The sequence below is a fragment of the Erpetoichthys calabaricus genome, chromosome 17 (genome assembly GCF_900747795.2).
Source record: "Erpetoichthys calabaricus chromosome 17, fErpCal1.3, whole genome shotgun sequence".
Taxonomy (NCBI): Eukaryota; Metazoa; Chordata; class Cladistia; order Polypteriformes; family Polypteridae; genus Erpetoichthys; species Erpetoichthys calabaricus.
Window position 1 is genome coordinate 30,897,999 of NC_041410.2, and position 14,267 is coordinate 30,912,265.

Genomic DNA, 14,267 nt, shown 5'->3' on the forward strand with positions numbered 1-14,267 from the left:
TGTCACGTGATGCTAACGCACTCCCGGGTTATAGGGCACATAAGAGTCCACTAGCCCCCCTACAGCGACTCCCAGTGGCCCCCAGGGTATCCAGCAGGGCTGTGTATACAAACTACAAAGTCCATGAGGCCCTGCTGGAACTCGGGGCACCATCATGCTGTCCGGAGGGCTCCTCCTAGCGGCCTGGGGGTGGCAACCAGAGTCTGTAGCCGGTTGTCCATCACAATAGATAGATAGATAGATAGATAGATAGATAGATAGATAGATAGATAGATAGATAGATAGATAGATAGATAGATAGATAGATAGATAGATAGAGACTTTATTAATCCCAAGGGGAAATTCACATACAAAGATCCATATAGATTCATACCTGGTGGCATGGATCGTGGACTATCTTACAGACAGACCTCATTATGTGTGTCTCGGGAACTGCAGGTCTGACATTGTGGTCAGCAACACAGGAGCGCCGCAGAGGACTGTACTTTCTCCGGTCTTGTTCAGCCTATATACATCGGACTTCCAATACAACTCGGAGTCCTGCCACGTGCAAAAGTTTGCTGATGACACTGCTATCGCGGGCCGCATCAGGAGCGGGCAGGAGAAGGAATATAGGAACCTAATCAAGGACTTTGTTAAATGGTGTGATTCAAACCACCTACACCTGGACACCAGGTGGTGGATTTTAGGAGACCCAGGCCCCTTCTGGACCCCGTGATTATCCTCTTGCCTGAACAAACTGTTGAGGAAGGCAGGCTCTATTGTAGGCATGGAGCTGGACAGTTTGACATCTGTGGCAGAGCGATGGGTGGTCAGCAGGCTCCTGTCAATCATGGAGAATCCACTGCATCCAGACAGAGGAGCAGCTTCAGCGACAGACTATCTATCTATCTATTTATCTATCTATCTATCTATTGTGGTGGATTGACGGCTTCCTATTCCGGCCCTCACCCCCAGGCCGCCAGGAGGAGCTCTCCCAACAGCATGGACATGCCCCGAATTCCAGCAGGGCCTCATGGACTATGTAGTTTTTATACACAGCCCTGCTGGATACCTTGGGGACCACTAGGAGTCGCTATCGGGATGACCGTGGACTCATATGTGCCCTATAACCTGGAAGTACGTCCTGGTCACGTGAGCGGGAGAGATGACGTGCTTCCAGGTTGAAGATATGGACTGTTTGCCCTGACCCGGAAGGAATAAGGAACTGTGGACTGTTGGGCAGGAACACCTCCGGGTCAGGGTGTATAAAAGGACTCTGGGAAAGCCCAAACACTGAGCTGAGCTGGGAGGGAGGGTGGCTAAGTGTCTGGGAGAGGAGGATTGGTATTGTGAGTAGAGAGTTGATTTATATAAGTAGTGTGGAGTGGAGGGTGCTTGGTGCACTGAGTTATAAGAAAATTAAAAAGTCTTGTACTTTCACCTGGTGTTTGGAGTGGTACCTGAGGGTTCAACAGGTGGATCAATACCTCTACTGCTACACTGGCGTAGTCGGCAGGATTCTCTGGCCGTCTGTTGGCAGGGGACCTGAATTCCAAATAAATAGTGGGTATGCAGACCCGCTTCAACACACGAAGGTGAAAACCCCACCCGCTACAGAGAGCGCTGCGTTAGTGAGCCTTGTTATACTTCAGACCATAATGGGGAAGAAATCCGGGAAGAAGACTGGATCTATCCAGAAGACTTCGGTCCCAACTGGTGTTGAGGCGCTGTGGACTTACCTGACAGGCAGTGAGGAAGACTGGGCGCGGTTTAAAGCCGAGCAAACTCGAGCGGGGAGGCAGCTGGAACGTTGCAGGATGGCGACTCCAGAAGACTATTATAAAGAACTTGAACTGGATCATCTTCGTTCCCAGGTATGTGGTGGTAAAATGCCCGAAGCGCCGGGGACATTTTATTCATATTTTGCAGAGGCCTGTCTGCACGAAGCGGACAGAGAATCGGACGCCCGCCTCATACCTAGGCAAGATGGCAGCGATAAAAAGAAGTCGGACTGGTCTAGGAGTCTGCAGAGGGGAAGCCCATACGTGGAAAACCACCACGTGACCTCGCGCGATGGATGCCAGGACGGAGAAGGTCACTTTGGATCCTTAGGTGAGGTCATACATTCCCCAACGGTTCTGAGCTCCCTGAAAAGGAAGGGGGAGGCAAGCGAAGCAGCGCCGAAATTAAATAAAGAAAAAGAGGAGCGGGATGTGACTGAACGGGCTGCCGACAAATTAGAAAAGGCAGATCGCAGTCAGCAGCTGGAGGCTACCTGATCCTCTTCGGACTCCAAATCCCAGGAGCCTTTGCGCGACCCAGCCGAACACGTGCCAGAAACGTACGTGCTCATTGGCTACCGGCTGGCAGGTAAGGAAAATAAGGAAGCGAACTTACCTCCAGCCAAATTAAATAACATTATGAACATGCGGGATCTCGAGAGGTTGTTCGAGCCCGTGGATACTTTCTTTCAGGCTTTAAAGGAGCTGAAGGAACGTGTCGAGGAGCTGGGAGCTACAGCCGAGGCGCCGCTAAAAGGACTACAAGAATACCTGTGGCGATTATGCCGAGAAGCCCCGGTCTTGGTGGATTCAGTGGTACAGGTAAGCCTAAGCTGTACCAGAGATAATAAAGGGACACAGTGCGATCCGGCCCTGCGGTTAATAAGTAGCGAGTGCCAAAGCGCTGTGTGCCTGACAGTAGATCGTAGCATGGTAACCGAAAGGTCGGGGAAAGGAATGAACGAGCCGGGGCACGCATATGACGCGGCCTCCCGGAGCGAATCGAACCTCCAGACCCCGGCCTGTGTGTTGAGCGAGGTGTCGCTAGGAACCGGAGGGGCGGGGGAAGTGCCGATTGCACCGGTACAGCTAAACAGTGCTGTTACCCGGAGCGATACGGTGCTGATGACGCCGCCTCCTAAAAAACATAAATCGAAGGGCGAGCAGACAGCAAAGGGGCTCTCTTTTTCCAGTAGAGAGTCCCCAGCTGTGCCCAAGCCCCAGAGTAAGCAGGAGATCCACAAAGTAAAACGCGGGTCTCCTGACAAGGTGGAGATACGGGTTGAGAGCAGCAGGGCGGCCGTAAAACTCTCCTTAGCGGAGAAAGGGGCGGAGATGGAGCTGACGGAATTTCCAAGATGTTTCTGGTCTCGTCGAGGAAGACAACCAGGAGGGCATCGTCGGTGCTACAACTGCCGTTGGCCGGGCCACGTGTGGCGAAGTTGTCCCCGGAGGACAGGAGAGCAGTGGGACAGAAGATACACCGTTCCCCCAAGGTTCTCTGGGGGGCCTAGACACCACAGCCAAGGTCCGACTGACGTGTCCTCCTGGAGGAGGATGTCCCTCGCGGGGCTGGACACTCCGCCCCAGTGGTCGTCGCTAAGGGGGGGGAATTGTGGTGGATTGCCGGCTTCCTATTCCGGCCCTCACCCCCAGGCCGCCAGGAGGAGCTCTCTCAACAGCATGGACATGCCCCAGATTCCAGCAGGGCCTCATGGACTTTGTAGTTTTTATACACAGCCCTGCTGGATACCTTGGGAACCACTAGGAGTCGCTGTCGGGAAGCCCGTGGACTCATATGTGCCCTATAACCTGGAAGTACGTCCTGGTCACGTGAGCGGGAGAGATGACGTGCTTCCAGGTTGAAGATAAGGACTGTTTGCCCTGACCCGGAAGGAATAAGGAACTGTGGACTGTTGGGCAGGAACACCTCCAGGTCAGGGTGTATAAAAGGACTCTGGGAAAGCCCAAACACTGAGCTGAGCTAGGAGGGAGGGTGGCTAAGTGTCTGGAAGAGGAGGATTGGTATTGTGAGTAGAGAGTTGATTTATATAAGTAGTGTGTGTGTGTGTGTGTGTGAGGGTGCTTGGTGCACTGAGTTATAAGAAAATAAAGAAGTCTTGTACTTTCACCTGGTGTTTGGAGTGGTACCTGAGTGTTCAAGAGGTGGATCAATACCTCTACTGCTACACTATCTATCTATCTATCTATTGCAAACCTCATGTTTATTTTATTATTTTTGACAATAAACTCTCTTTTGAGAAACATATACATTTTGTGGTCAAGAGTTGTTTTTTCCAGCTTTGTGTTTTAGCCCAGGTTAAGCCTTTTAAATCTCCTGGGATCTTGAGAAAGTTACTCATGCTTTATCTTTTCTCGGCTTTATTACTGCAACTTGTTGTATTCTAGGATCAGCAAATTCCTGAAATGCAGGTTGCAGTTGGTCCAGAATACAGCTGTCCATTTTCTGGTCGAGGCAAGAAAGTTTGATTCTGTATCTCCAATCTTAGCCTTTTTACATTGGCTGCCTGTTAGTTTCAGAATTGATGTTAAACTTTTGCTGCTGGTTTTTAAGTCAATACATGGGTATGCTCCCACCTATTTATCTGAATTGTGTGTTATACACCAGACACCCAGAGAGCTTAGATCTACCGGTCAGTTGTCTCTTATTGTCCCTCATACTAAGAGGAAAACTAAGGGGGATAGGGCTTTGCTCTATTAGGCTTCACCTAATTACATTAAGGAGTCACCCTCCATTGAACTGTTTAAAACTAGATTGAAGATGCATTTCTATTCTCTAGCTTTCCATGACCTTCAGTGATACTGATGGTTCCTTTTTCTTAGGCATTTTTTTGTTCCAATTTACTGCTGATTTGAAATGTTGCGTTTTATTCTATTTATTTTGTTTATGTTTATTGTAAATTTTATTGTAAAGCACTTTGGCTACACCATCACTGATGTACTGTAGTTTTAAATGTGCTCTATAAATAAATAGATACAATTGATATTGACCATGGGCCCGATAGCTCTGCTCTCTAGTGGTGTGTGATATAGAGCCAAAATTTAATCAACTTAAATACTACGTGTCACACTTAAATGCCTAAATATTCCACTTTTAGCCATTTAAGTGTAGCATTTAGTATCTAAAAGCTAAATATACAACTAAATGCTTACATTGTACACTTAAATGATGAATATTGAACTTAAATGGCTTGATGTCACACTTAAATGGTTAAATATCTCATTAAATGCTACATTTTGCATGTAGGTGGACATTTAATTTGAGCATTTAGCATTTAAGTGTGAGATATTAACCATTTAAGTTGGACATTTAACCATTTAGATGTGACATTCATCATTAAGCATGAGAGTTGAGTGAGCATAGGGAGAAGAGTGAGAGAGACCAGCACCAAAAAGAGTAGCAAAAGACAGATTCTGGCTTGTTTTAACACTTGATGTTATTACTTCATTATTTGATTATTTATTTGGACTTTAATTACCTCAGTGAACACTGTTTTTTGGATAGATTATTTATTGAACAAGTTGCACTGCACTTACTTGCATATTGTTTGGACTGTGATAATAAAAGCACTACTGCACTTTACACCATCTCTTACTGTTATTTGTCATCATTGCCTGACTCATCTCAGTACATGACTATCAATGGTCCTGGATTTAAGAGAGTTATGGCAGTTGCATCCAAATCAGACTGTCACAACATATTTGAAAAAAAAAAAACAAGCAAAAAAACACAGCATTTTGGCAGGCTATACACCATTTTAGAAAAAGCACTCCATTTTTATGAAGGGCCTTTCTCAAACTTTTGGATTATTAGTGTGCTCAGCCAGTTGGTCCCTAATAAAGTCGTGCTGCATTTTTCAGAACCTACATAAACTTGCTAAGCCCTTTAAGTTGCCCATGTATTGGTGAACTGACTCGCCTGCCTGCTGTTACCACAGGATTTGGTGCAGAATAAAACACAATGAACAGGAGATGTGCATGAGCATGAGAGCCACAGCAGTGGAGTCTGTGACTGCAATCCTCAGAGTCTAAAACACGTGCTGTTCCTCTGTTCTCACTTACGTTTTACAGATCAAGAGACAGGAGTCATATGTTTCAAAACACTCCAGCTGGCCGGTCCAGAAACTAGAAGCTCTCCAGGCACAGCAAGGAAAGGAAGTGGTGGTGAAAGTGAAAGTTCAGCCATCCTTGTCGTTAAAATGTTGCATACAATGAGATTGGACAGGTGCCATTTATCTCAGAGAGGCATTTGTTCAGCTACCCACATTATAAAAGATCTATAACTTATGAGTTAATGAGCTGAAAAAGAGTGACTCTGAGTAAGAGACCTGCAGTTCTGTTTGTTATAATTCAAGATCAAATTCAAAGTCAAGCACATTAAGCACTAGATTCTAGTACACTCCACTTCAGCGGCTGTTGTGAAAAGCTGTAAGTAATGTGCAAAAATACCTTATTATCAACTCATTGTACCCCATGATTCTTTTGTTACTGTGGTTTAAGGCAGAACTCCTATAGTATTACTTTAATTGTTTTTCGAAAAACCTGCCTGCCCACACACTGTATTTTAGCATTAATGCACCCTGTATGGGAATGAAGGGAAAAAAAAGACATTCTTTCCAAGTCTGTACGCCTAAAATGTACATCGTCATCATTAGCTATCATTACAATTACTCACCAAACACTTTTAATTCAATGGTCCTATTTAGAATGAGAGATGTAGGTCCCATTGTAACCGTCACTGTGTACTTTCCAGAGTCTCCAGCAAGCAGCTTATTAAACTTCAGAGTGCCAGTAGCAGTGGTCAACTTGACTCTTCCTTCGTATTCATCTCTATAAGTTACTCTTTTGTCTTTCCATTCCACAATAGTTTTTTTATCAAGTTTCCAGTTTCCAGTATGTGCGTATTCACCTGGAGGATCAACTAACACATTAAATGTTATCTCTCTATTCACTTCTCCGATAACTGGATTCTGAGGAGTTATGAGGTCTGTAAAGAAAAAGAAAAAAAAATTATTGATAGTATTTTCAAGAACTAGAGGGCCATTATTCAAAATATTACCACAAATAATGTCAGAATTTTAAAATGTCATGGTCACAATTTAAAATGTCCTTTTCAACTGTGCTACCCATACAAAAACAGTGACAGAGAGAGAGCAGCCAAAAAGACTCCAGCACACAGCTCCATTTTCTTCTGAGTAAGTAAGCTACAAGTGCTTGTTATGCAGATTCACGTAAGTATGAAAAGGACAGTACAGGGCACACATAGTCCAAAATTATAATTTTATTTAAAAAAACACATATATTTTCTTAGTAAAATTCTTATAAATTCAGATAATGGATATATATGGATGACAACCCTGGGGGGGCATATTGGATATTTTGAAAGAAGGATGGGAAGGGCAGGCTCTTTCCTCTACAAATATATTGGAATATATTGTGCAGTTACATGATAGATTTGGAAAAATTCGGCCCATACTAAAAAGTCACATGGAAGAGGCACAAGCAGCACAGGCTCACTATTATGACCGAGAATTTCATCTGGGGAATTGTGTCATGGTTTTAGTTCCCACCTCCCATTCTAAATTGCTAGCCCATTAGCAAGGTCACTACAAAGTTAAAGAGAGGAAAAGGCTCATTGATTATTTAGTGGAACGCAATCATCAGCGGAGTGAGCGGGTATATCATGTAAACTTGCTGAAGCCGTGGAAGGAAAAGGATCCAATCCTTCCTCCGATCAGCACTGCTCATTCTTTGATCAGAAAAATATACTTAACTTTAGTACAGAATTAAATTCTAGACAGAGATGGGAGTTCGAAGCAGTTATCCTGTCTGTCCTGGAGGTGGTGAACAAAAAACCAGGAAGAACCTCTCTGATTACACACAACTTTGTGAAAGAGCCTGGGGTTATAGTCAAAGAACGCCCCTATCGTCTTCCTGAGGCAAAGAAAGCAGAGGTGGAGCTTGAAATTAAATGCATGCTGGAACTAGGAGTTATAGAGAAGAGTCATAGTCCCTGGTCCAGTCCGATAGTCTTGGTTAGTAAGCCTGACAGAAGTTGGAGGTTTTGCAATGACTTCCATCAAATTAATCAAGTCTCCCAATTCAATGCTTATCCAATGCCTCAAGTGGACAACCTCCTTGAGAGGCTTGGACAGGCAAGTTATTTGACCATGCTCGACATGATGAAGGGGTACTGGCAGGTTCTTTTAATGGACTCTGCTAAGGTTAAGACATATCTGAAGATTTACACATCTTTTCTTCCTGAATGGCCATTCATACTATTACACATATTACTATTCATTCACACTACTACACATATATACTGTGTTTCCCCAAAAATAAGACCTACTCTGAAAATAAACCCTAGCATGATTTTCAGGATGCTCTGTAATATAAGCCCTACCACAAAAATAAGCCCTAGTCAAGATCGTCAGCTGAAAAGTAAGGCTCCTAAGGCCGGGTTGATACTTCACGCGATGTGACACATGTGCCCAAAACATCCATTAAATTCTGAAGACACCTTTGCACAATATCTCTGAAAAGGATATTTAATGATTGCATCCATCAATCTGGGGATGCGCATTTTCCAGCAAGCATTGGGCGCAAGACAGAAACAAAATCCCTGGATGGGGCATCAGCTCATCGCAATGTGAACACAAGCACACACACATCCTAACATCATTTTAGTATTACCAAATCCCAAAACCTTTGTGTCTTTGGATGGAAAATGGAGCACACTGTTGAAACCCATCAGAAAAACAGGCAAACGCCAGTGGGGAACACAAGGGATGTGGCTCCCTACGAGACAGCAGTGCTACCGTTCTGCCACCGTGCCACCCCCCTTATGTGTAACTATTAACAGTGTTCATTATTTAAACAAAATTAACGATTTATCTGTAAAATGTAACATATATACTTTAATGCATTTCATCATGAAAGTGATATCAAGTACTGTATACAGTGATCCCCCACTATATCGCAGTTCACCTATCGCACCCCCACTATATCACGGATTTTTCTGTGGAGCATATCTAATTTTCTATCGTGTTAGTTCTGCTATATCATGTAAATCTGCGGTTTTATAGTAATCATTTTTTATGGGGTTTTAAGAACTTTTTACTTTGAAATAAGCATTAATCTATGCTAAACTATTAATAACAACAATGTATTACTGTAATTATAACATATATATACCTGTACTGTAATAAATAAAAATAGAGTAAAAATTCAATAAGTGCATCCTACCTGTAGTGTACTTTGCAGCCAATTAATAACAAAGTATACGGTTTTCAGCAGTCACTACGTGTGCTAGACAAAAGTTCGTTAGAACAATATTATAATTTATAATAACTAACGTATCCGTAACATTTAAGCAATGCACTAGTAAATCATAAAACATACTGCTACTTACAGGAATACGTAGACAGAGTCGCAATTCGTAACAAAATGTACATACGCTTTTCATTTGTCACTATGTGTGCTAGACAACAGTTCGTTAGAACAATACGTATTATAATTTATAATAACTATAACATAACTGTAAATATTGACTAAAATGCAGTAAAAAGTCAATATGTATATAAAATAATGAACATTTAAGCAATACAGTAAATCATTAAATATACGTACATTGTACACTACGGTAGAAAAAGAGTTTTGCGTTACAGTACCCAGATGATTTCTTACAAGGCACATTATTGGCTGAAAAGGAGACTCAACCAATCAGAGCGGGATTTTCATTCTCTTGGGCTCTGATTGGCTGCTACTAACGTGGTGTAATACAATACAATACAATACAGTTTATTTTTGTATAGCACAAAATCACACAGGAAGTGCCGCAATGGGCTTTAACAGGCCCTGCCTCTTGACAGCCCCCCAGCCTTGACTCTCTAAGAAGACAAGGAAAAACTCCCAAAAAAACCTTGTAGGGAAAAATAGAAGAAACCTTGGGAAAGGCAGTTCAAAGAGAGACCCCTTTCCAGGTAGGCTGGGCGTGCAGTGGGTGTCAAAAGAAGGGGGTCAATACAATACAATACAGTACACAGAACAATTTCTCAATATAGTAAGAAATAAAAAATATAAATTTTAGAAGTACAGAGCAGAATTTAACAGTAGATGGTAATGAATTATTATTATTATTATTATTATATATCCCATAATAAGATTTGGATTTGTGTAGAGTCCTGGAGACATCATCCATCAAGCTGCCTCCCCCATTTGGCCATTCCACGGCTGAAACAGTGCTGGGTCAGCCAATCCGTTGAAAGGACCCCTCTTTCCCACGATTCCTGCTATCCTTCATCAGAGATGATTTTCCTCAGGCAGGCAAAACAACTTGGTAGGTGGGCCGTGGCACCAAGTGCCACATTTGAGTACCGAGAAGAAAAACAGAATAAGTGAGGGTTAGTATACAATTATAACTGTCATGTTACTTATGTTTAAGTGCTAATGACTAACAACAGAGATGCAGTCTGTACAGTTAATCAGCAGCTCTAGTCAGGATATGCTAAACTGAAGTAGTGAGTCTTCAGCCAGGATTTAAAAGCTGAGACCGAAGGGGCATCTCTTATAGTAGCAGGCAGACCATTCCACAGTTTAGGGGCCCTGTAACTAAAAGCTCGACCTCCCACTGTTATTTTATTAATCCTTGGAATCATAAGCAGACCGGCATCTTGAGATCTTAATGTGCGCTCTGGTTTGTAAGTCATGATAAGTTCAGACAAGTAAGCCGGACCTCGACCATTTAATGCTTTATATGTTAAAAGAAGGATTTTGAAATCTGCCCTAAACTTAACCGGGAGCCAGTGTAAGGATTTAAGAACTGGAGTTATGTGTTCGTATTTTCTTGTTCTTGTAATAATTCTCGCAGCCGCATTTTGGATTAACTGGAGGCTGTATAAAGAACAGTTTGAACATCCAGTGAACACCGTATTGCAGTAGTCAATCCTCCTCACAGGTGGCGCAGTGGTAGTGCTGCTGCTTTGCAGTAAGGAGACTGTGGAAGATTGTGGGTTCGCTTCCCGGTTCCTCCCTGTGTGGATAGCGCTTTGAGTACTGAGAAAAGCGCTATATAAATGTAATGAATTATTATTATTATTATTACTAGAGATAAATGCATGAATTAGTTTCTCAGAATCCTGTTTATTTAAAAAGCGCCTTAATTTCCTAACATTTTTAAGATGGAAGAAACATGTCTTGGACAACTTTGTAATATGCGCTTTAAATGACATGCTAGAGTCAAAGATAACTCCTAGATTGCGGGCTGATTCAGTAAAATTGACTGGGATTCCCACTGAGTTAAATGATGACAAAATATTGTTGTGATCAGCATCATTCCCTCCAACAATTAATATCTCTGTTTTATCTGTATTTAAAGACAAGTACCCTAAGTTCTTGTCTATAAGCCGCGGCTTATCTAAGGAAAAAAGTTGTGAAAATGAAAAAATAGAATATCGGCTTATACATAAATCCGGCTTATACAGTAATCCCTCCTCCATCGCGGGGGTTGCGTTCCAGAGCCACCCACGAAATAAGAAAATCCGCGAAGTACAAACCATATGTTTATATGGTTATTTTTATATTGTCATGCTTGGGTCACAGATTTGCGCAGAAACACAGGAGGTTGTAGAGAGACAGGAACGTTATTCAATCACTGCAAACAAACATTTGTCTCTTTTTCAAAAGTTTAAACTGTGCTCCATGACAAGACAGAAATGACAGTTCTGTCTCACAATTAAAAGAGTGCAAACATATCTTACTCTTCAAAGATGTGTGTGTGTCAGGAGCACATAATGTCACATAGATAGAGAAAACAATCTCTAGCAAACAAATCAATGGTGCTGTTTGGCTTTTAGGTATGCGAAGCACCGCAGCACAAAGCTGTTGAAGGCGGCAGCTCACACCCCCTCCGTCAGGAGCAGGAAGAGAGAGAGAGAGAGAGAGAGAGAGAGAGAGAGAGAGAGAGAGAGAGAGAGAGAGAAAGAGAGAGACAGACAGAGTTTGTTGTTCAGTCAAAAATCAATACGTGCCCTTCGAGCTTTTAAGTATGCGAAGCACTGTGCAGCATGTCTTTTCAGGAATCAGCTTTACAAAAGATAGCAACGTGAAGATAATCTTTCAGCATTTTTAGACGAGCATCCGTATCGTCTAGGTGTGCGAACAGCCCCACTGCTCAATCCCCATACGTCAGGATCACAGATAGTCAGCGCATGAGTTAGAGAAAAGTAAGCAATCTAGCTTCTCAGCCATCTGCCAATAGCGTCCCTTGTATGAAATCAACTGGGCAAACCAACTGAGGAAGCATGTACCAGAAATTAAAAGACCCATTGTCCGCAGAAATCCGCGAACCAGCAAAAAATCCGCGATATATATTTAAATATGCTTACATATAAAATCACAATTTAAATGACCGCTACGCGCGCGTGTTGACTCGGCGACGCCCAGAGCAGAAAGAACGCGCTCCAACCGCGCCATGCGGGGAGTGAGAGAGACGCCAATATCTCACACTCTCTCCCCCCTTAAAGAAATTAAATGGGTGCGAGTGAGACCACTGACCTCCCTCCCTTCTATTAGTTATAGGTTATGGTACGTTCGGCTTATCCATGAGTCCGGCTTATCTATGATACGATTTTATTTTAAAAATTCGTATGATTTTTGGTCTCCGGCTTATACATGAGTCCGGCTTATAGACAAGAACCTAGGGTAGTTCTTATTCATCCACTCCTTTAATTCACTAACACAACTAATTAAAGACAACATTGGAGAAACTTCATTTGATTTAAATGAAAGGTATAACTGGGTGTCATCTGCATACGAGTGAAAATTAACATTATGTTTCCTAATGAGAGATCCCAGTGGAAGTATGTACAGTGAAAACAGTAAAGGTCCCAGTACTGAGCCCTGCGGGACACCATATTGAACTTCTATGTATAATGATGGAGTACTGTCAGCACATTTCTGTACATATTGGAATCGATTTGATAAGTAAGAACTAAACCAAGCAAGCACGGTGCCTGTAAGCCCAACATCATTTTCTAGCCTGTGCAGTAAAATAGAATGGTCGATGGTGTCAAATGCTGCACTTAAGTCCAACAACATAATTACAGTGGAGTTTCCTTCATCAGAGGATATCAGAATGTCATTTACAACCCGTGTTAGTGCCGTTTCTGTACTATGACCAGTGCGAAAACCAGACTGGAATTTCTCAAATAAATTGTAATGCGTAAGGTGTGTCTGAAGCTGACTGGCGACTACTTTTTCTAGTATTTTAGAGAGAAACGGTAAATTTGAAATAGGCCTATAATTATTTAGTATATGTGGGTCAAGGTCTGACTTTTTAAGTAATGGTTTAATGACTGACACTTTTAGTGCATCAGGTACTGTGCCATGCAATAATGAACTATTGAAAATGTTTAGGATAGGCGCTGCAAGAACATCCATTGCACTTTTTACTAGTTTTGTTGGCACTGGATCTAGGGAACAAGTAGTGGGCTTCATTTTAGAAATTAAACTTAAGACTTCCTGCTCAGTTACAGGATTAAAATTACTAAAGTGCTGAGTGCAATGTGAGACAGGGTCTGCTAAGCTAGTATTTGGTTTGCACTGTGATGCAGAGATCTGGGATCTTATATTTTTAATTTTCTCATTGAAGAAGTTCATAAAGTCTGTACTGCTAATGTCTGTTGGTATTTTGCACTGTTGATCTGAATTTCCATTTGTTAATTTAGCCACTGTTCTAAACAGTACCCGAGGATTTTTATTATTGCTATCTATTAATGTAGAATAATATTCTGACCGAGCTTTAAAGAGGGCTTTTTTATATTTATTAACACTCTCTGTCCATGCAATTTGAAAGACATGTAGCTTTGTTGTTCTCCATCTGCGTTCCAGTTTTCGACACTCTAATTTAAGAGCTCGAGTGTTTTCATTAAACCAGGGAGAGTTTCTATGTGCTTTGATCACTTTTGTTTTAAGGGGAGCCACTGTGTCCAGAGCATCTCTCAAGGTCACATTATAATGTGATGTTAGCTCATCTAAATTGTTTTCCGTGTTTACATTTGATGTTAACTGATCTAAATGGTTTTCCACAATTACACTCGACTTACTCAAAGTATCTATAAATTTTGAAGCAGAATTACAATCTAGATGTCGCACTGTCTTTGTTTCAATCTGGGAGTGTGTTGGCAAGGGCAGGACTAAATCAAATGTAATTAAGTGGTGATCAGAAAAAACTTCATTTAATGGAGTAATAATTAAATTAAATCTAATGTGTGGTTATGATTATGAGTTGTAATCTTGCTAGAACAGCGAGAGTGGGTCCCCGACGCATCTCAGTTCTCTGCGTATCGCATACCTTGCTTGTGGTCCGATTGTTGTGAGCAAACTTTTTGTGAACTTTTCGTTTTGTTTTAAGACCTACGATGGCTCCCAAGAATCCTGCATCTTCTAAGCCTTCTGGTAGTAGTCAGCCTAAGTGCCAGAGGA

General features: G+C 42.3%; 1 protein-coding gene across 7 annotated transcripts in view; it reads right to left on the bottom strand.

The window, feature by feature from the left end:
- Positions 1–14,267, bottom strand: part of LOC114667831 (hemicentin-1-like) — a 314,465-nt gene that overhangs the window by 172,898 nt on the left and 127,300 nt on the right. For all 7 annotated transcript variants that reach the window (XR_007933768.1, XR_007933767.1, XM_051920622.1 and 4 more), the window contains one exon: positions 6,460–6,771. Coding sequence is in view for 5 of the 7 variants with exons in the window: in XM_051920622.1 (XP_051776582.1) it covers positions 6,460–6,771 (312 nt within the window). In the remaining 2 variants the exon portion in view is untranslated. The remainder of the gene's footprint in view (positions 1–6,459; positions 6,772–14,267) is intronic.